This window comes from Nipponia nippon, unplaced genomic scaffold (genome assembly GCF_047370975.1).
Source record: "Nipponia nippon isolate SJK-2023a ecotype South Korea unplaced genomic scaffold, ASM4737097v1 scaffold_8, whole genome shotgun sequence".
NCBI classification, from domain to species: domain Eukaryota; kingdom Metazoa; phylum Chordata; class Aves; order Pelecaniformes; family Threskiornithidae; genus Nipponia; species Nipponia nippon.
Genome location: NW_028262402.1, coordinates 1429061 through 1450452, shown reverse-complemented (window position 1 = coordinate 1450452; position 21392 = coordinate 1429061). Strand labels below are relative to the sequence as shown.

Below are 21392 nucleotides of genomic sequence, written 5' to 3'. Positions count from 1 at the left end.
TAGCAGCCTGCATAGTTGGCAGGGCTCATGCATTTCCCACACAGACAGTTAGTTCCCACTTTCTCTGCACTGTAGGAAACTAAACTTGTGCTGCTAGAGTCATCTAATCTCATGTACCCATAAATTTGGGTGTCTTCAGGGATCCTACAAACTCCATAGGAATGTGTGAAGAGTTTGCCTGTAGGTGATTGTACAGCTGTGCATAAAAGCCGAGTGCTTAACCAGTAGATCATGAACCTGAACATCTGAATGTCATGCTATTTCTGCTATAGGTTGGGATCCAGGCCTTGCTAAACCTTCACCTGACCTTCTTCAGCAGATGACAAATCTATGAGACTGGCCTGAGCAACAGCGGCTAAGGATTTTTGCTCTGTACTTTAGAAAAAGCTTTGAAACTTGAGGAAGTCTTCATGGATACTTGCTAAACCTTAAAGAATGTTTTGACACAACCTGTCCTCCATGCCTCTGCCTGGCTGCCAGAAGCAGCCTTCCCTCCTCCCTGCTGTGGGACTGCTCAGATTCATGGCAGGCTGACTGTACTGTAAGTAACAGGTGCTGTGACAAAAAGGCTTTTTTTTCCGTGAAGAGTTTTGTGAGCAGTAGATACCCGCTGGGACTGGGACTGTGCTGATCTCTGATAATGCAGATAGGTACTTAAAACAGTGGATGAGCAGCTACTTGGTGCACTAAAGGTGAAGCTGATGCATGAGTCCCTGGCGCTGAGTGAGACTCTTATATAAAACAATTAATACTAGTCAGTATTTCGGATGCTTGTGGGTATGATAACTACACTGACAGGCAGAAACGCAGAAGGCTGCAGATCTCTTTCCTGCTAGGCTCTGCAGGACATACTCCTCTTTCTGTGGTAAAAGCAGACTAGAACAGATAATGCAGTCTTGCTTCCCAAACTGCAAAACCTTCAAGTGCCATGGAAGAAAGCCAGTGCCAATTAACATGACGAGGAGGTGCTCTCCTGAAAGGGTTACAGCCTGAGACAACTTAGATTGCTAGGCCATGTGCCGTGACACTTCAAAGCCTACCACTTTCTAGCAATAGCATAAGACTTCAGCAAACTGATCCTGCTTACTGTTAAACGAAGGTTCAGCAGTCATAAGCATTGCTCCTTGTGCAGTTAGCTAGGAGGCTCCAGCCATTAAGAAGGACAAATAGTTAGCTTCTAACTCAGCCTTCAACTACTGAAAACTAGCCAAGTAGCAGGGCATGATGCCAGCTGTGACTGCCAGGGGAGGGTTCTGCCATTGCAGATGAGGCAGTCCAGCACAGCAGTGCTTTTGGTGTATACATCCTCTTTTCCTCCCGCCACAGCTAGCAGCCCTCCTGCTTCTAACCAGAGTTGGTCTAGAAGCTTTACTTGATGTAGATCTGTGGTGTTTCATCCAAGGCTGAGATCAGGTAAAACTATCACAGCCTTTATTTTAAGACCTGAGATATTTCACAGGACCCATGACTGTAAGAACACACTCGAGTAGATGGAAGTGGACTCCAGCCTTTACAAAGCTCTGCCCTGCTTATAAAGTGCAAGATATGCTAGTATGATATTGTTATCTCCAAACAGAATTGGTGAGGAAAGTCACGAACTTCATGCAAGTGGCTGCAAGCTCCATCTTTGGTCCTTCCTCCAGTTGTTCTGACACCTTGATGCAGAGTTTTCGTATTTTAAGCAGATTCCATCGTATTCTTTAAGCTGTCTTTTGGAAGGGTTTTGTTACAAGCTTTTGAGATCTCCTGTGCAACCAGGCTTAAGCTGTTTCTGCAAGTTAATTCATTTCCATGTGGGAAGCTTAGAATTTGACTGGCTGCAGTTTTGGCACAACTTGTCTTATACTAATGCTTATTGCACATGGGTAATGAAGAGCTGTCTTTTCCTTTTGGAAACGGGAACAGATTTGTCTACAGCTACTGTGATGTCCCAGGGTTTGCTTTGCTCTTTACTCTGCTCAGCCAAATTCTCCTGTCTAGCTAAACCGCAGATTTTCTGAAGCCATCTCCTCTTGCTAATATTATCCTGTCTCCTGCTTATTCTGTTTGTATAAAAGAACTCCTTATCTGCTGAGTTATTGTAGCATTGCCTCTTCCTGTTGTACACACTCCTCCTATGTTGAGTCTGAGCCAGATGCTTGTGTAGTTCAAGCTGTCAACCTCATGTATGAGCTGGAAAGTGGTGCCATGCTCATCCTGCTCTTTTGCCCTCTGAAGAGAGCATTTGAGTGCCTACCTTCCAATTCTTGCTCACTTGCCAGTTAAATCTGAAACCTCTCATCTGTTGGCAACCACTTCCAAGCATTAGCTGGGAGAATGCATCTAACCTCTCTTGTTAGTAGACAATAGTTTAGATCACCCCTTTCCGAAAATGTTTAGGCTGAAGCTTTATTCTCTCTACTTCATAAGGCAGTCCTCAAGGTGAAGAGTAGTACTACCACAGTTCTGCAGGACTGCAGCAGGCACAGGGCTGTCTATAAAATCCCAGTATTCCCATGATGGGTTTGTGCAAAGACTGGTAGGAACTTAGCCCTGTTCTTAGCCATTGCCAAAGACAGACCTTCGTAAGTAGCTTTAACTTGAAGCTCTCACCTCTAATTCTGAACCCTTGAACAAAGGAGGACTTCTTTTGAAGACAGGGACTACCCTTGTCCAGCTGGAACATAAAAACCACAGTTGTATAAGGAGTACTGATGGACAAAGAGGATCTTACCCAAACAGGATTGCTTTCCTAAGAGTATACGTTTCATTCAGTCACTTAAAGACTGTGTGAAGCTGGGGCTAAGCAGTAATTCTAAAGCTAAAGGACTTCTAGTTAATGTGCTGCTTGGCTGTAGTGATGTTTCTCCATCTGCCAGAGGAACCTTTGTCCTTACAAGGGAAACACTCTGTGGATAAATCTGTTCTTGTGCTACTAGTTAAAACAAACAAACTAATAAACTCCTCTTTTTTTCTGAAAAGAAGAGCCAGGGATCTTTGGGAATTTCTAATACTGTTGATGTTCCTACATATTGTACAACTTGTCACATGCTGTTAGCTCCCTCTGCTACAAAACCAGAGCAGAGCAAAGTGCAAAGCGGAGTAACCACTAGCTGTATGGAGTAGTTGCTCTGTATCAAAGTGTGAGACTCAAAGGTGTGGGAATGTACCAAGTTGGCTATAAAGTTGTGTTTTGTTTTTTTTTTTTCCCTGCTGCTGCTGATTCAATGCATTACAGACTTCCCAAACCCTTGTGCATCTCTTCCTAAAGTAGCCACTTGCTGGTTCTTTTAGCCTCTGTCTTCCCTAGGCACTGGATGATACTCTTGGAGTTGTGAGGATTGGAACGAGGACCTCTCCAAGCAAAACACAGTGTTTGCATTGGCCTTAGGACCCCAAAAGGGAGGTGTGCATAGACACTGGTGCTGGAGTGTATGATCTGTGACTGTCCTGTAGTGCAGTGGTGGCAACTCAGTCTGACTGCTGTCAGCATGTTTGAAAGTTAATGGACTGGATGGGAAGCCTCTGATACAAGTTTGCCCTCCTTCCTTTACGGTAGCAGTCTCCAGAGGCGAAGGCTGACTGCTTTCCAGTCAAATGGACTGTTGCCACTTTGCCTGAAGCCTGTCTTATAAGTAGGTCTTTTGATTTGCCTACCTGTTTTGTTTTTAGAGTCTAAGTTGGTTCAGTCTCACCAGGAGCTGTTAGTTCAGCAATACTTCTGCTTCTTCATGAATAGAAAACAGGTTGCACCATACTAAGGGGAGGTATGATGGTAATGTGCTTTCTCTTCAGCTTGTGGACCAGTAGAACAACCTAATGCTCAAAGCCCAGACCTTAGGGGATTGCCCAGGTATCCTGGAAGAGGGTGATCCTTGGAGCTGCTGAAATAAATAGCTCTTGTAATATATCAATGAAGCTTGTCAGTGGCATCTTTGAGAATACTATGCTTTACAATGAATCTGTTAACTTATTAAAAACCTGCTGTTTTTTTCTCTCTGATACAGGATCTCAGTCTACCCAATGGCACACCTGTGGACACTTCCAGCCCAGCTTCCTCCTCATCTCTCCTCAACAGACTGCAGCTGGATGATGACTTGGATGGGGAAACTAGAGACCTCTTTGTTACTGTCGATGATCCCAAAAAACACGTGTGCACCATGGAGACATATATCACATACAGGGTTACAACAAAGGTACAAAGCAACATTCTGCTTTCCCTACTACATTCTTCTTTGGAGAGTTTTTTTTAGGGCATGTTCAGGACATCTATGCCTTGCATTGTATTTCCTTGTCTTAAGGACAAGAACTTAGTGTCTTTCAGTATCTTGTGAATGTGTTGAAGGTGTGACTTCTTTTAGCAGAACTGTTACTACCTCAGTATATGAACCTATGCAAAACTTTTAACATGTCAGCTTAGATTTTTGTTTCTGACTCTTAAATAGAACTGTTCGTAAATTTGCAAGGCCAGTTTTTTTCATTAACTTGGAAGTCTGTTCATATAAAATAATCTGACACCCATTTGGGTTGAGTTACTTCCCCTGAAGGGGCATGTACTTTGTTGTTGATTCGCTGTTAATCATCTCACGTTTTGTGTCTGTCCTTTTCTGAAATGCTTTAAGCTTGTTGCTTTATGTGTTCACCACACTTCCTCTATCAGCCATTTACGTAAATCATAATCTTGATCCTCAACTGTAAACTAGTTTCCATGTAGTTGTTGGTACAGAAGGCTGTATAGCTGCTGCTAAAACTAAGTAGCCTAAGAATGCTACTGCCTACCAAAAGAAATATGCTAGAGGTTTTTTCAGCATGTGTTGTAGTTCAATCATTAATGCAATCTAATTACATTAATAGGAAAAGTGATCTGAAAAGTCCACTGCGCTCACAACTGGAATGTTGATTTCTGTTTTTTTCCTAATATCCAACCTAAACCTCCCCCGGTGCAGCTTGAGGCCATTTTCTTTCGTCATATTGCTTGTTACTAGGGAGAAGAGACCGACCCCCACCTGGCTACAGCCTCCTTTCAGGTAGTTGTAGAGAGCAATAAGGTCTCCCCTCAGCCTCCTCTTCTCCAGGCTAAACAACCCCAGCTCCCTCAGCTGCTCCTCATAAGACTTGTGCTCCAGACCCTTCACCGGTCTCATTGCCCTCCTCTGGACACGCTCCAGCACCTCGATGTCCGTCTTGGAGTGAGGGGCCCAAAACTGAACACAGTACTCGAGGTGCGGCCTCACCAGTGCCGAGTACAGGGGCACTATCACCTCCTTGGTCCTGCTGGCCACACTATTCCTGATACAAGCCAGGATGCCATTGGCCCTCTTGGCCACCTGGGCACACTGCTGGCTCATGTTCAGGCAGCTGTCATACAACACCCTCAGGTCCTTTTCTGCCAGGCAGCTCTTCAGCCACTCCTCCCCCAGCCTGTAGTGTTTACATCAGATGTATTACCCAACAGTGTCTTTTTTTAATTAAAAAAAAAAATCATCCTGTACTTCTGATTTTGCATATCTGCCTGCCTGTCTGTTAATACTTGTTTTATTTGGGATCACACTGTAGCCCATAAATCTGCTATATCATAGCAATACTATTGTGAAAGACTGTATAATTTATTCTTATCAGTTACCACGGACGTATCACCTCTTCAGGTTTATTATTCTTGTAAACTTCAGGCTAACCTCTAGGGTCACCACCTCTAGCACTCTCTCTCATTTTTTAAAAAAAAGACTGTTTGGAAGACTAACAGTATTAATGGTCTGATTCATTCTTGCCATACAGACAAGGCCTCTTTGATTGGGCAGTTAGCGTGGCATCAGCCATTGTAGCTGAAAGCAGTAATTAAAGATGGCAAAAAAGCTGCACAGGAATAATCCGTAGATAGGGGTGAGTGCTGATGCTTGCACCTCCAGGTTGTAGGTCAAAGTTCTATAGCAGACCTTGCTCCTGTCATCAGTGTAAGGTCATATCTACCCACCACCTCCCTTGCAGCCTTGTGTGAGAGGGATTTGAGACCTGTAAAGGGCTGAAAGGGTTTCGGTGTGGCTCTGGATGAGGAGGCAGGGATGGCTGCTTTTTTTCTTTCTCCACTGAAGAATGCTATTGGAACCTCAAAGGTCTGGATAAACATAGGTCCTGGAATGAGTTATGTTGAAGACTTCCTTGGTGTGAAAAGCAGCATCACTAGGTGGAACAGGGGAGTGTAATTGCTAGTGCTGTAATGTGCGCTTGTGGCTGTGACTGGACACCACTGTAGGGAAGAGTGCGACCTGACCACAGTCTTGTTTTTGTGTTGTGTGCTTTTTTTTTTCCTTTCTTTAGAAAGATCCTTCATCATAACAGCAAAAAAGAGAAGTCTTGCAGTATGCCCCAGACTTCTCATCTACTGGTACCTTTGTCAGCAGAGGTGGTGGTGGTGGCTGAGGAAGGGTCCAAAACATTTGGTCCAAAACAATGGCTTGCAGGGAAGCAAGCTGAGAAGAAAGCTTAGAGTTTACTTGGTCCTGCTTGTGCCCTTGCTTTCACAGCTTCCTAGTAGGAGCCAGGTGGCATTCCCCAGGCTGTCTTCTGGATGAACACATTTAAAGAACATAATGGGAATACCCAAAATAAGGAGGACAGTGATTCAGACCTGGCTCTCTTGACTCTTTCGTAGTCTGTCTTCTTGCTAACAGCAGTTTTCTTATATGGGGAGGCTAGCGGAACCAAAAAGGTGAGTGAAACCGGTGCTGGAATTTAGTTGGTCTTGGCTGTGATGATTGAAATGTCTTGGGTGTTCTTGATGATATACCTTTGTGCTCTTCAGATAGACAAATGTGCACTCTAGAGGGGTTTTATCAAGCAGATCTTTCTGAGGAGAGAGGGGGAAAATAAAGCTTACCCTTGTGTTATGTAGTCATCTCTCCTGAGGGAAACATAAGTAAGTGTGCTTCTAACTTCACTTTTGTTGTACTTTCTAGGATGGCAAGGCCTTCTTCTGTGCCTTTTCCCATGGAGGTCTGAACAGCTGTATGCCATTCCTCAGAGTCATGCAGTTACTCTGCAGGCTTGAAGGGAGAGGCTTTCAAATCAGTCAGTACTGAAGTGGAGGTCTTGTTTTCTTTTTCCTGTCATTCTCGTCCTGCTTCCAGTGCACACATTGGGTAGATCACCTGAGCACATGAAACAGCTTGATCCCTAGAGAGGAGCAGGTGTAAGTGCTATGATCTCTTTTTCAAACAGGCTAAACTATTTGAGGCAAATGAAACTATAAAGTACTAAGAACACTGATCTTGCTCCCTTCCCCCCTCTGCCATTATCCTCTTTTTCTAGTTGAAGATTTTGCCTCAAACTTAAATAACAACATGGAGGGGAATCCACGATCAGATGTAGCGAGTAAGAGACTAGAACTACGGTACAAAAATACTTTCACATAGTCATCACAGGCTAGCTTTAGGTTTGGCTGCTAACTCCTTTCAAGAAAGACAAGAATCTTACACAAGACCAAGACTTGGTGATTGCCTTAATATTGCTTCAAGTCAAAACTATTCCAACAACAGAGGTAAAAGTGTCTGTAACCCTGCCTGCTTTCCAGAAAGTAAAACTGAGCCCAGAATACTGCAGTGCTGACTTAGTGGAACTGTGCTGGAGTCTTCAATAAATCCCTGGAAATGTCTTGCCCGTTATTTTTTGGGAGGTTGAGATCTGCCACATAAGTTTCTCAGCTTCCTTTGGGAGAGACACGTGTCCTTGCAAGATGAGATTTATGGATTCTATTAAGAAAGCAGGAGGAATTCAACTGTGTCAAACACACACACACATTTCACTTGCTGTCTCTGGACAGTGGCAAGACCCTGTTCCCTTTTTTTTGCAGTCTGGAAAAAGTAACTAGTGCAAAGCTAATGAACAGTTTGATCCGAGATCCAAATTCTTTCAGTGTTAGTGAGGTGTCATTAAAACTTTGAAGGGCCCTTATGTTCTGGCCAAATAGTCTTTGAAAAGTTTATTTGCTGTGTAGATTTGACAGCCTGTACAGCAAGCACTGAAATGCTGATGACTGTGATGTATTTTCATCTGCTTCCCTCTGATGAACAAAACCTGATATATGGAAAACTTTGCAAATCTGCTTGTGATGTAAAGGCAGCAGGAGCAGTTTGCTAGAGATGAAGGATAACTAATGTAAAGTTTGTGCACTGGGACTTATCCTGCTTTCCTACTTCTAGACTAAATAGTACCTATACAGTTTGCCTTGACTGTTAGCAGAATAGTGGTTAATAAGGTTCTCAGCACTAACAGATGGGAGACTTTACCTTCATCCTTATGCTACAGGATAAGACACTGTAGTATGTATACATCTTGGTCACTCACTGTCTGGTCTTTGTTAAGAGGCCTTTGGCCAGTGACAGCCAGTTCACAAAAGCTTTCCCTACTACTTTCCCTACTTTTTTTTTTTTTTTTTTTTTTTAATTTCAGGTCATCTCCATCAAGGCTGAGGTATAGCTACCCTTTTAGCAGAACAAAGCAGTCAGCACCACTGGCTGATGAGGGCTGTCTACATGTGTGTGAATTATCTTGTTCTAGCATAATGCCGTTCAGTCTCTTACTCAAAACAGGTGAAAATGGTTCATATGAAGTCTCAGAAGTTTCAGTTATAGTGTGGCACTCTAACACATTAAATAAGCTGGTGTTACTCAGAGATGTAGCTGAGTAAAGCACAAATCCGCAGTGGATATCTATGTCTCGGTAGTCCCTCATCTACAAACACAACTGCTCCATTGGTGAGGATTCATTATGTTAATCCATGGACTAACGTGTATCTCTTATCATAGCTAGCAGGTCAGCTAGCAGATGGGAGGGGGTGAGATTGATTTCTTCTTTGCTGTCTCTCTATGCCTTACTTTTCTAGAAACCAAACCATTCATAGGTAATATCACACACATTAGCATGCTGTTTATAGTATAGTAGAGCTACTGTTCTGTTGATAGTGTGTTAAGGCTGCTGGCTTCCCCCTAGAAAGAGATTTCTGGCATAGAACTTGTACGGGATCCCCAGTGGGGATTGGTGGGAGTAGCGTGCAGTAGCTGAAGAGCTGGAGCCATCCAGAGAGCAAGTGAAGAGGTGGATTGCATTTAGAGGCTGCTACTTGGCTCTCTCCAAATATGTGGCAGTTGCTCTCAGTCTGGAAGTAAATAGAAAATCTCTGCTGGAATTTAGCAGGTAGTTGTAGCGGCTAGGAGTAGCAAAGCAACCTAGTGCTGGACTCGGTGCCAGTTCAAGGGTAGGAGAGCTGGTGCGTTCCCCAGAATGCAGTGGTTTTGATGTCTGGCTGTAGACATGCGGTATGCTGGCACTGGAGCATCTTCATTGTAAGATGGTCTTGATGCTGCGAGTAACTAAGTGTAGCTCTCTCGGCTTCTCTGTGACCTGTGCTTCTCAGTGGGACATAATGGTAAGGGTCATCTACCTTCCAATCAGGGCTATTGCAATACCAGGCTCTTTAGCAGAGACTCTGAGTTGGTACACAGTTTCATTAGTGCTTTTAGGCAGTTGCAATACATGCTGTGCAAGCAGCACCACACAGTTAGCTTTCCAGGCTGTGGACTGTTTCAGGACTGGATAAAACATTTGCCAGCAGTTTCTCTGCATACTTACCTTCTGTCTCAAACTTCTAATGGCAAGTTTAACTCCTTGCCCTAAAGAATGAAAACTTTAAAGATTTAACTTAATGTACTGGTATCTCTAATCAGGCATACCTGAACTTAATGGAAACAAACTTGTTTCTTCCTCTCAGGAATCAACAACAGTCCTTCAGCAAACCTAGCAATGGCTTATGTTCTAATCTTTTAGCCTTGAAGGAGTGTAATAAGCCTGCCACTTCTGGAATACGGGGCAGTGGTGAAACATTTTTTTCACCCATGGTTAATGCACCTCATAAAAGAAACAAGTCATTAAATATCTTTGCTTTTAATTCTTGATGGCTAAAATAGTCTCGTCCTTGGAATGAAGATTTCATACAGTCTTCCCCGCAAACTTGTAACTGCCAAGAGACTAACAGGGTGCACACTACTCTCCTCTGCACAGACTCCTGCCATAAAGTTTACCTGAGCATGACATGTAATGTAGTACGAATAGATATTAAGAACACATCAGGTCCAAGTAATCATTTTTCTTGTTGCTGGCTTTCCCACTGCTTGAAAGGCCAGAGGATCTTCCTCTCATGCTGGCTGCAAACATGATTTTGGGGATGGAGTCCCCATGCAAGGCTTATCTGGCCTCACCCTTGCCAGTGATGGCTGTACTGCATTTGCTGCTAAGCTCTGAAGTGAGAGGTTTTGGTGCACACTAAGTGTATCCTGTTCTTCTTTTCCAGACCACACGAGCAGAGTTTGATTTGCCAGAGTATTCTGTCCGCCGGCGGTACCAAGACTTCGACTGGTTGAGGAACAAGCTGGAAGAGTCTCAGCCCACACATCTCATTCCCGTAGGTAGTAAGCAAAAATCTGCTATTAAGAACAGTTCTGTATCTGTCTTCCAAGGGTGATATTTTGGTGATATGTCTCTTTAGATTTAAATACAGTACTTCATTCTCTTCTAGTATTTAGATTTAAATACGGTACTTCATTCTCTTCTAGTGGAGTGGGAAGAGCTTCCCATTCTTGACTGATTATGAAGCTTAGACTTTTCTTGGGTGGCACACCTGAGGGTTGAGCTTTGGCAGCCTCCTGTAGGGCAGTATGTGCGGTGGCTACATTTGTTGTGGCGTAAATGGAATATGCTTCATCTGTTTGCTCAGTTATTACATATAGATTTCCAAGTATCTGAGGCTTATGAAAAGCCACACAGGTACTTCAAGTCCTAGTCTCAGTCAGTTTTCAAGATTGCCTTTTGAGCTGTTTTTAAAGAGAGTATTTTAACTGTTTGTGTTAGCATTTAATAGCACGGACTTACAAATCTTAGGCTCTGGCTTGGTAGCTATTGCATGCCTTCAGTAGGCAGAATTTTAGCTAATGAGATTAGCTAAACTACTGCACCCCTTCTTGTCAGTGAAACTGGCAGTCTGACCACCTTATGTGATATGACGAGGTTGATACTGATCTTCAGCAGTCTGTTTCTCATGCTGTAGAAGATGTGAAAAGGTAAGAAGCCTGTGAGATCACCACCATCAGCTCTTTTGAACAAAGAAATTCAAAAAAGCCTGTCGGGAAATAGCAACAATGGTAGCATACCTTAACTTGCCTGTCTGGGATGGAGGGGGAAGTTTCTCTGCTCTCCCTCCCTCAGCAAGGACTAGGCTATGTGAAAAGTATTCAGTTCGGCTGTTCCAGGGTAGAGAGCTGTTTAAGTCCTTAATTTCTCTGGGACTTGCCTCTAAGTGGAATAATAGCTCAGTCTCTCAAAGATAAGAAATACTTTGCAAAATCATGTGACACGACTAATGGGCAGCAAATATGTTTACTGAGAGGTAGGGAGAAGAGAAGAGAGAGAGTGAGCTTGCCGGGGTAAGGTGGAGACATAAGATTAATGTGTTAGCTGCCCAGACCCTCTTTTCTCCCTCCCTCTTCTCTGAACAGCTGGTACTATCGAGGTTAAGCTTCTACAGATTCTTGAGTGTACTAACAGGCTGCCAGTCCTGCCTGAAGGCTGCAAGGCAATAAATAATAGTCTAGTAGCAGAAGGTGAGTCACAGCCAAGGAATCAAGCTGCTTTGCTGTGACCTGGAATTTGTTGCACACAGAACGGCACATTTGGCACAAGTGTCTCTAATACGGGACATGAAACCGGCTGCAGAACAAGGCAATCTCTTAAGTGCCTCTCTTCTAGAAAATCTGGAAGCATAAGTATGCACTGCCCTTTTTTATTTGTCTGCGCACAAGTTAGTGGTTATGGAATTTCCTATTAATCTCCTCCATGCAGTGGTATGGTGGGAGATTGCTGAATACTTTATGTATTTATTTCCTAGAAGCAGATGGGGAACAGAAGCTAAAGGCAGTTGCAGGTGCGCTGTGACTCCAGTGTATTCTGAAAGGATGTTTAAAGCCAATCTAAGAGTATCTGTATTTGTAACTGGAGATACTGCAATCCCTGGTGGCTTTCTGCCTAACAAAATACCAAAAGGGGATTGCCTTCCTAATCTCGATATAGTGACTCTGCCTAAAATCTTCCTGTAACAAATGATGTGTCTTCTCAGTGCAGCGAGTCATGATAGCCTACGCTTACGAGCCCAAACTAAACTGAACATGGGTTCCTTTTAATCTCTTTCGTTACTGATTTTTACTTTTTTTAAATGATCTGAGACTTATTCTAATGTCTTCTTTCAACAACAGTAAAAACGCTCTCAGATCTGTTTCTAGACTAGAAAGATAAGCCTAATATGGCCAAGGATCTTGTCTTTGCATGGTGCTATTTGGGTACTTGAAGCCATTTCTGACTGCAGTGAACTCTGCTCACATGTCACAGCAGGGAAAAGTAGACTATTAAGCTGGAAGACTAAAAGGTAGATAAGTAACACACAGTTAAAGCAGGATATCAGTTGCTAGCTGTGTGTACTACTTGGGATGGACCTCCGAAGGCCTAAAATGTAAAGGACTATAACTACTGCTATAGCTAAAACCAGGTTAAATGGCAGAAGTCTCTGTAATAGAGGTGCACCCTTCTGTGGGTCTCAATTGCTCAAAATTTAGTGATTATTCAGTGCCTGTTTGCATGTGTTTGGTTCAACTAGGGTTATTTAAACTAGTCTTCCAGCTTGTCCTTTTCCTCCTGCATATGGTGCTGAGGTAGTGACTTCCTAAATTATGGAGTCCTGGCTAAAGTTTACAAAGCAAGGGAAGAGAGTTTCTTCCTCCCTGAAGACTTCTGCACTAAGCATTACTCTTCTGAAGAAGTCTAATCAGAGTGTACCTTACATTGGTTTGACTAGAATGACTGATCTGAATGCTAAGCATAGTAAGATAAGTCTTAAATTGTATGCACTTATTATAGCGGTCAAAATGCAGCTATGTTGCAGCTAAGTCATGCTGGCTGTGTTTTTTTAGGAGGTGCAGTCTTCATGAACATCCCACACCAGCTAGGGTATGGTGGGAAAGGCATATGCATACACAATTTCTTTTTTCTTTTAATTACTGTTGTCACAGATTTCAGATGACAAAGACTCTTTGCAGAGGAGAATCCTGATTCCTGAATTGGGTGCAAATGGCTGTCATGGCTAGCTTAAGAGTAAGCAGATTATCTGTCTGGGTGGACCGTTTCACAGGAATAAAAAACAAAGCACAATTTAAAAACTGATATTAATCTTGGAGTCCATACTGTTTGGAGAGAACAAAAGCAGATTTAGTGGTAGAGCTGAGACTAACCGTGCTGAAGCTTAAAGATTTATCTTCCATCTGAAGTGGTACTTTGAAGTTTGGAGTCTAAGCATAACAGGAGGGACTGCAGAACTAGCAAGTCTGGAGGCAGATTTGGGATTACATGTTAAGCTGAACTGCAGAGATGAACTGGTGGAGTCGAAATAGGAGTAAGATGAAAGAGTTGGCAGACCTTTGTCACTTACACAAACATGCTCAGGAATGTTGGCTATGATAGATGACCGAGTGTGCAAGTGCTTCAGGAAGGCTCCAGCCTGGACTACTCGACCATTTGCTGTGTCAAGCCTGCTCATCTGTCTTTGCTCAGTGTGGTGCTATCACTGAGACTATCAGCCCTCCACAGACGGGACCTGTCCAGGAGCTCTAAACTGTTGAGAATGTGGGGGGGAAGAGTAAGTAGAATTGTTAAACTGTCTGAGTAGTAGCTGGGAACACCCTAAGCTATGCCAGGAGTACTGTCTGAGCTTCACTGATGTAGTTCTCAGCTGAAGCCACTCAGTAGAATTGCTAGCATTAGGCCAGACCAGCTAAAGGATAATTCAGAGCAGGGCTTGTCTCCCATCTGGTGTATGGTTGCTGTTAGCAAACATAACATCTCAGTTCCTGTTAAGACTGGAATTTGATTGCTTTGTATGTTTCCAAATAGCAAAGCAAATTTTTGGTCTTTTGAATCTTGTGCATTTTGCTTGTCTCTGACAGCCGCTTCCTGAGAAATTTGTGGTGAAGGGTGTTGTCGATCGCTTTTCTGAAGAGTTCGTGGAGACGAGGAGGAAAGCATTAGACAAATTCTTGAAGAGAATAACTGATCACCCAGTGCTTTCTTTTAATGAGCACTTCAACGTGTTTCTCACAGCCAAGGTAAGCCAGTGGCTTTCAAATACAGTCATTGACAGCGACAACAGAACAGGCATCTTTGCAGTCTCTTTTGAAATGAAGGTTAAAAGGCATGAATAAAACTACATGTGCAGGTCAGAACTTCCTCTAGAATACCAGAGAGTTGTTGGGGACCCTGAATGTTGTGTGTGACAGACCCATGTGTGTGACTACCGTATGGGTTCCCTTTCCTTGAAGGAATTTACAAATTCAGTTCTCCAGACCTGCTTGTTTTGTATCCCTGTGTCTAGAACATACTGCTCTGATGCAAGAGAGGTTCAGAATTTAGAAAATTGTAGACTTTGTGAAATCTTCTTTTGGGGAGAAGGGAAGATCTCTCTTGCACAAAAAGTTGCAGATTTCTTTGCTTTTTTCTTGTCTGTGCCTTCTATACTGCTTGCACTTGTTGTCCTCAAAACTAAGTGTGAAGACCTCGTTCTTGTTTTTTCTTGGTCAACAGCTTCATGCTCATCTTCTGTGTGACTCATCCAGCAACTGTGCAATTTTCTTTGAGTGTCTTTTGAACTGCATTTTAAATAAGACTAGGAGAACCTAGAGTCATGCTTGAGTTTGACCTGATAAGTGAGGAGAGCTGTAAAAGCACATCTTTCCAATCTCACATTACACTAGCTCACTCAAATGTGACACTTAATTTGAGCTCACTTCGGGCTTGTGCTCTGCTTGCTGGTAATGTGAGACTCAATCTCCAGTTCCCTTTTATTTTGCCTCCATGGTGAATTTAACAGCTGAAACAAGCTAGAAATGCAAAATTTGTATAGCACCTTGATAGTTAAATGTCAGATAGCTTTGTTCTGCTTTTCAGCTGTCAAAGCATGATGCAACTTTCTTAGCTGCTCTGTCATCTTCTCCCACCCCTGTAAAATGAATGGTAAGGGCTTTATCCTCAGCCCTGAGCAGGGCTTGCCTTGAGAATACAGAACATCCAGGGAGGCTGAGGGAAAAGGACATGTGTTCTTCTGGCTGTCTGTAGTGTTGGAACTTGCTGTATTGCAGCAGTGAGGTGTCAGTTCAGTCTGCTAGGACTTCAGAATTTAGTTACTGCAGAAAGTCATGAGACCACCTCCTGGTTGAAAAAGAGAAACCAACCTTTCTTCAAGTTCTCTCTTTGGCCTAGTAATGCTTGGTAAAAGCAAGACGCCAGAATGCTTGAGAGAGAGTGAGTGAATAATTTTGAGTTAAAGGGCCTTTTTCTGATGCCTGCTTGCAGGTGGTGCTTAGGACAGGCAGAAGGCAAGAGTCAAGGAACCACTGCATTTAAATGCAAACATAATTCAAAATTATAGTAGCTGCTAAGATGTCAGGTTCTCTTAATCAGACTTACATCTGACATGTATAAGTACTTGGAAAGAATACTGTAGTAAATGTTTTGAAGAAGTCTGTTGTATTTTTTTTTAAAGAACACTTAAGCTTTTAGTCTAGTCTGTAATACCATGTCTTGTTTCTTGACCTCTATAGGTTTACTTGGTTTGAAAACATCTCTTCCTCAGGCTGCATAGGATAACCTCCTTATACCTCTTAAGCCTGTTTTGAGGTGTTGAATAGTGACTCCTCCTGGAAGGAGTAAAATGTGAAACGGACGGCATTTTGGCTAACTAAAACCATTTTTTTCTGATGTGCTGTCAAGGTGAAATCCCCTGAAGATTGTAGGTAAACAACCTTGTTAACATAGGTTGTCTGTAAAGTGTTGGCAAGGAAGTTTGAGCTTTCTGCACAGGCAGCATGGCTACATCTGACCCAGCCGGAGCTGCAGCCTGTCTCGCAGAGAAGCTGTGCTAAGTCTCCCCATGCTGTGCTTTTTCTGTGTACAGTCTTCCCCTGCCTCCTATCTGACCACACAACTGGTGTGAGGAGGCTGCTGACCAAACAGGTATGCAAAATGTAGCTCGGTACTAGGTCACAAGAGGCAGCTTGTGCGTTTGCATAATACTGGTATTGTGGGCTATGACTTAAAAGTATGTGTGGATGAATGTCATGAACAGTATTGGTGGAAACACGGCTGTTAATATCACTACTTCCTTGGTGACAGTACAGGAACGTGGGAAAGTCTGGCCATGTGCAAACGTGGACCACTTACTCATTTATAATGTACTTCATGCCGTTCTCCTGGATAGCTTATCTCCATCTAGAGGAAGTCTCGAAACTGCTCAGCTGTACAGCTTGTAGAAAGTGAGGTTTTCTCCGAAGCTACATGTCACGTGTAATCTCGTGCCTTCACAAGATTTGATCTTGACTGGAAAGTATCCTTCACTGTATTAATCTTCCAACATGCAAGTGAAATATTTCTAAACTGCTGTTTTTTCTTTTTTAACCTTTTAGGATCTTAATGCCTACAAAAGACAAGGAATGGCACTGCTGTCAAAGATGGGGGAGTCTGTCAAATACGTCACAGGAGGCTACAAATTAAGAAGTCGGCCACTGGAGTTTGCAGCCATCGGGGAGTATCTAGACACATTCTCTCTAAAGCTTGGTACCATTGACAGAATAGCACAACGGATTATCAAGGAACAGTTGGGTAAGAATGCAAGGTGCTCTACCATACTTCAGTCTGAGTGCTCTGTATCTTGTTCTGGTTGATGGCGTGACCAAGACAACTTGTGTCAATGATTCTGGCCTGTAATGAGCCACACACAGAGCAAAATGTAATGCCTCTTGCAGATTTAAAACAGGCCTGAAGCCCAACACAGTAACTTATCTTAGCTCAACTCTCCAAATATTTTTTTAAAGTCGCTCTTGTTATTATACCAACATACTGTCTTACTAGCGTTATTTTTGGAAAGGCTTTTGGGGGAGAAAAACCTGTAGATTCCATCTGGAGGAGTACAGATGGAATTCCTAGACGAAGATAACCTTTACAGACCTGTCTTAGTAGAACCAAGTTTTACGTGTGTTTAAAAAAAAGACTGTGGCTACTGCACAGATGCAAGTGTCTTCGTACTGAAAGCTTGTAGGAATGGTCAGTTAAGAAGGAGGCAGCTTGGACCTGTCACCCGTGCAGCCATAGAACTCTGTCTGTTAAGACGCTAATGCAACACAAGACTCCGGGGGGAGTTAATGTTTGCCAAGCTTGGTACGTAGTTTCTCCTGTTTGGCGTGAGTGTTTGCAGATCCTTGTGCCTCACTCTTACTCTGTTAATCTACTTTTCCATCTGCCTCTTGCAGAATACTTGGTGGAACTACGAGAATACGGACCTGTTTATTCAACCTGGGGAGGGCTGGAGGTTGAGCTGTCAGAGCCACTGGAAGGGGTGTCTGCCTGTATTGGGAACTGCTGCACAGCTCTTGAAGAACTCAGTGAAGATATGACAGAAGACTTTCTGCCTGTGCTTAGGGAATATATATTGTACTCGGAGTCAATGAAGGTAAAGAGAGCCCTGTGGCAGAAGACGCTGTCATTGTGTTTGCATGGAATGATATATCAGCGAGTTCATTCTTTCTAACAGTGAGAAGGTTGGTGGTGGGAAAAGTAGGGAAGTGAGTAATACATTAAGTAGGAGAATGTTTTCATAATCAAAACAAAACCAGGTATGTTTAGTAGCAGGGTACTGCATGGGTAGCATTATCTATCTGCTCTGCTATTCAGTCAAGCTAAGGTCAGTAATGCTAGGGTGCACGCAAAGTGTTGAAGAGTTGCTCCTTCGTTGGAGTGGCAGGTGGTACATTATAGGAGACATCCAGTGGCTGCCTAGAATCTTCTCTTCGAATTGTTAGAAAGTTAGTCGTGGCTCAGCTATTCACTACTGGGTCAGTGTCTGGCACTGCAGAAAAGGTAGCATTAGCAGCTTGTGTCACTTGTATGGAGCAGGGTTGGGTGGCTCCTTTTAGAACCATGTGTCCAAATGACAGGCACTGCTGCTTCTCTCATCCCCATACCCTAGGCAGGACATGTCTGTTGTAAAGTTCTGTTAAGTTCTGCATAACTGCTTAAAAATGTTCTGTGACTCTTAATCTCTGTAAGAACTTGATTTCTTACTGCTTAGGTGGAAGTAATAAAAGGTACTTCAATGCAGTTTTTATTCTCTTGAAGTTAAGGAGCATTGGTAGTCAATCCCATTGCATGGGGAAAAGAATTACTGAGTTAACGGCACTGAAATCCAAAACCAAGGACTCTAGTTCGGCTGTTAGAGCTTTTCACCACATGCCTCTGGTAGAGTATGTATTAGGAGTCCCTCTGTAGAGTACTAACAGACAAATTCCTTCTGAGGACTCTCCACTTGGAACAACTGTTACAAGGCTATGGTATGCACTCCTTTAGAGATCTAATAGCCTGTTGTGAACCTACAGTCTGAACGTGGTAGTCCTTCTCCATCTTAATCTTAGTCATCCTGTGCTTCTCAAACTGAGAATTGAAACACTTACTTGCAGATTTCTTTTCCCAGCTTCAGATGGCTAGTTGTATGATTCCTGTCTTGCCTGGCTGAAGTATTCTTGCAGGAGGCTTTGCACTATTTCCCGGAGTATACTCTTTGCTTTTGTAGTCATGGTATTGACCCCAGCATAAACGAGGTATGTTTTCTTTACAGGACTATTAGCACCCAACTATTGCTGGAACACCCTGAGCTGTAGCTGGAAGCCTTGACTCAGGGTGTTCAGACTTATCCTTATTCTGTAGAAAGGGGTGTGTGTGCGTACTTATAAATAAACAGAGCATGAGGCTAGTAGTTAAAGCTTTTAGCCCAGAATATGTGGCTTTTGATGCTACAAATGCCACAGCCTACTGGAGGTGGCATCTGAAGTGGCAAGCTGAGTTGTGAGATGCGCTTTTCACAAATGTAGCGGGGGAAAACTTTTTTAAGCTAGAAAGCAAGGGTTTCTTCAGCTGGAGAGGTACTTCAGGCAGTTAAACAGCACTTACCACAGGCAGAGCGGCATTAAAAGACTTGTAACTGAACTACCTGTTGGCTTGGAGACTGCACTTAGTGTCTTTGCCATCATCTGACAAGAGTCCTTTTAGAATGGGGCTGTCTCTAAGCCAACAGGTAGCCTAGCTGCAATTCTTTAATGCCGTTCTGCCTGTGGTAAGTGCTGTTTAACTGCCTGAAGTACCTCTTCAGCTGAAGAAACCCTTGCTTTTTAGCTTAATTTTTAGACGTTGACTTGATGTTCTAGTGCCCTAAGGGATTCACTCTTCCTGTCGGTTATTCTTTGGTAATGGACTGAGCATACTCATTGTGTTGGTGCTTTGGAACTGGTTGGATCTAGAAACCACACTTGCAAAATAGCAGCATAATCCTTATTTGCTATTAACTGCTTAGTGTCCAGTTTGGGCATCTCATTAGATTTACTCTGTCTGAAAATCAAGAATGAAAACTATTGCTAGCCAAGGCAGACTGTTCCTATTTTCCTTCTCTCCCAAATACCCAAACTGAAATCTGTCAGGTCACACCAAGTGCAGTTTTCTTATGCTAAAAAATATCAGGCTGTTGCTATTTCTGCAGTAAGCAGCTACAGAACTGTCTTCCCAGACTCCATAAAACCGAGTAAGTAACTGTAAAGGAGGCTACTCTTGGAGTGCAGGCGGCTTTCTGCTGAAAGGGCTGTCCACTGGCAGTGCAGTCCTATTCATTAGCTGCTGTGAGGCCTGCTTGTGAAATTAAAGTCTGTTTTGGTCTTTCAGAGCACAGTTTTTGGACAGGGTGCTTGCTGGAAGGTAAGTCTTTAGGTACTAGGAGTGCAGTGCAACCTTGACAGCTTTCTCTGTTGTACACAGCACCCCAGGTTTAAGAATGGGAACTTGAGTTGTAGAGCAGTCTCTAGCTGCGTGAATGTCCCTCAGAGTAAGAACTGCCAGGTTATCTTCCCTGTTTTAGAGGTCAGTGTTCACCTTAGTGTCTTCAAGAGCGTGGTTGTACCTGGCGGGGGAGCAGCTCTGAGGAAAATGCACATATGGAGGCAAAGCCCAGTAGTTCTGGTTGAAACAAATATTGGCTGACTCCAGGGAAGCCCTGTCTCTGGGTTCATTTGAAAGATATGCAGAAGTGGGGAGAGGCTGGCACTGTGGGCTTGAGTTAAAATGTGTGCTGGTAGTGTCTAGAAGAGACTTTTTCTAAAACACAAGCCATGTATGAGATGCCCAGGCAGCATCTCAAATCCTGGTGCAGCGAGGCCCTTGTCAGCAGATGTGTGGTACCACATTTTTTGCGGTACGCTGGTGTTCCTCAGGGAGGCAAGTGTAGAGGATGAACTCTGCTCTACATAATTCAGTGCTGATATTAAAATGTTACATGAACTCTGTATGCTTAGCGCTGCTAGAAAGGCTTATCGGATGATGTGATCCCCAGCTGTATGCTTGGACATTACTTTTAATGCATGTTGAAAGCAAGCACCACATGAATAGCTAACTGTATTTCTAAAGGCGTGCAGTAAATAAGGATCCTTTTGTGAGGTCTAGTCGTAGTAGGAAGCTGTGTGGTGTGCAAATGGCGTAGGATTGCAATTTGAGAAAGGAGGCCAATGGCAAACTCCTGAAGCTCCTTCAGAGATAGTGGCCAAGGTGAAATGTTTCAACTAAATACAAAATGGAGAAGGACCTGCCTAGTGAAAGCAAGCTATGTCTTCCTTGTACAGGGATGAGTGGTTTAGTTCTGTCCCCAAATAGCTGAAATGTGGTGTGTGATTTTTTTTTTTTTCTGTTTGGTGTTGGTTTCTTCCAACTTTTTTTAAATTTTTAAAAATTATTTTTATTTTAAAAGTTTTTATGTCTCTAAGTGAGGCCCTAACTAGCAGCAGTGTTGCATGGGCTGGGGTATGTCTGAGGATATTTGGTACAGAGTTTTTTGGAGGAGCTGCTGAAGCATTAATGCATTGATCTGCAACTGAGAAGAGATTGCCTGGAGGTGCCAGAGGAAACACTTTCACATATGGGAGAAGTGAAAGGGAAGGCAATATTTTTCTCATCACTTATGAGTCAGCCATTAGGATACTTAAAGCTGTATTCAGAAGCATATTGTTAATGGTCCACAGCAGATGGACTTGAGCACTTAAGGAGAAATAAGACACCTGCCCTTTGAATCTAGTCTGCTGATACCTGTTAATCATTGGCTACTCCTGGTTCAGCCCCAGCTTACTGGCACTAACTCCAGGCTCCTAAAGGCTGAATGCAATTGCTGGAGGCAGTTGTTTTTCTGAGAAGAAATCTCAGTTGACTGAGGTTCAAGAGGCAATACAAAGTAGAAATACCTGTTA

General features: G+C 43.2%; 1 protein-coding gene across 1 annotated transcript in view; it reads left to right on the top strand.

Annotated features, from left to right (window-relative positions):
• The window catches only part of SNX30 (sorting nexin family member 30), a 51657-nt gene that overhangs the window by 16401 nt on the left and 13864 nt on the right, over positions 1–21392 (top strand). The window contains exons 2-6 of the mRNA XM_087742475.1: positions 3987–4175; positions 10322–10432; positions 14016–14174; positions 16527–16722; positions 17370–17569. Of these exons, the coding sequence (XP_087598601.1) occupies positions 3987–4175; positions 10322–10432; positions 14016–14174; positions 16527–16722; positions 17370–17569 (855 nt within the window). The remainder of the gene's footprint in view (positions 1–3986; positions 4176–10321; positions 10433–14015; positions 14175–16526; positions 16723–17369; positions 17570–21392) is intronic.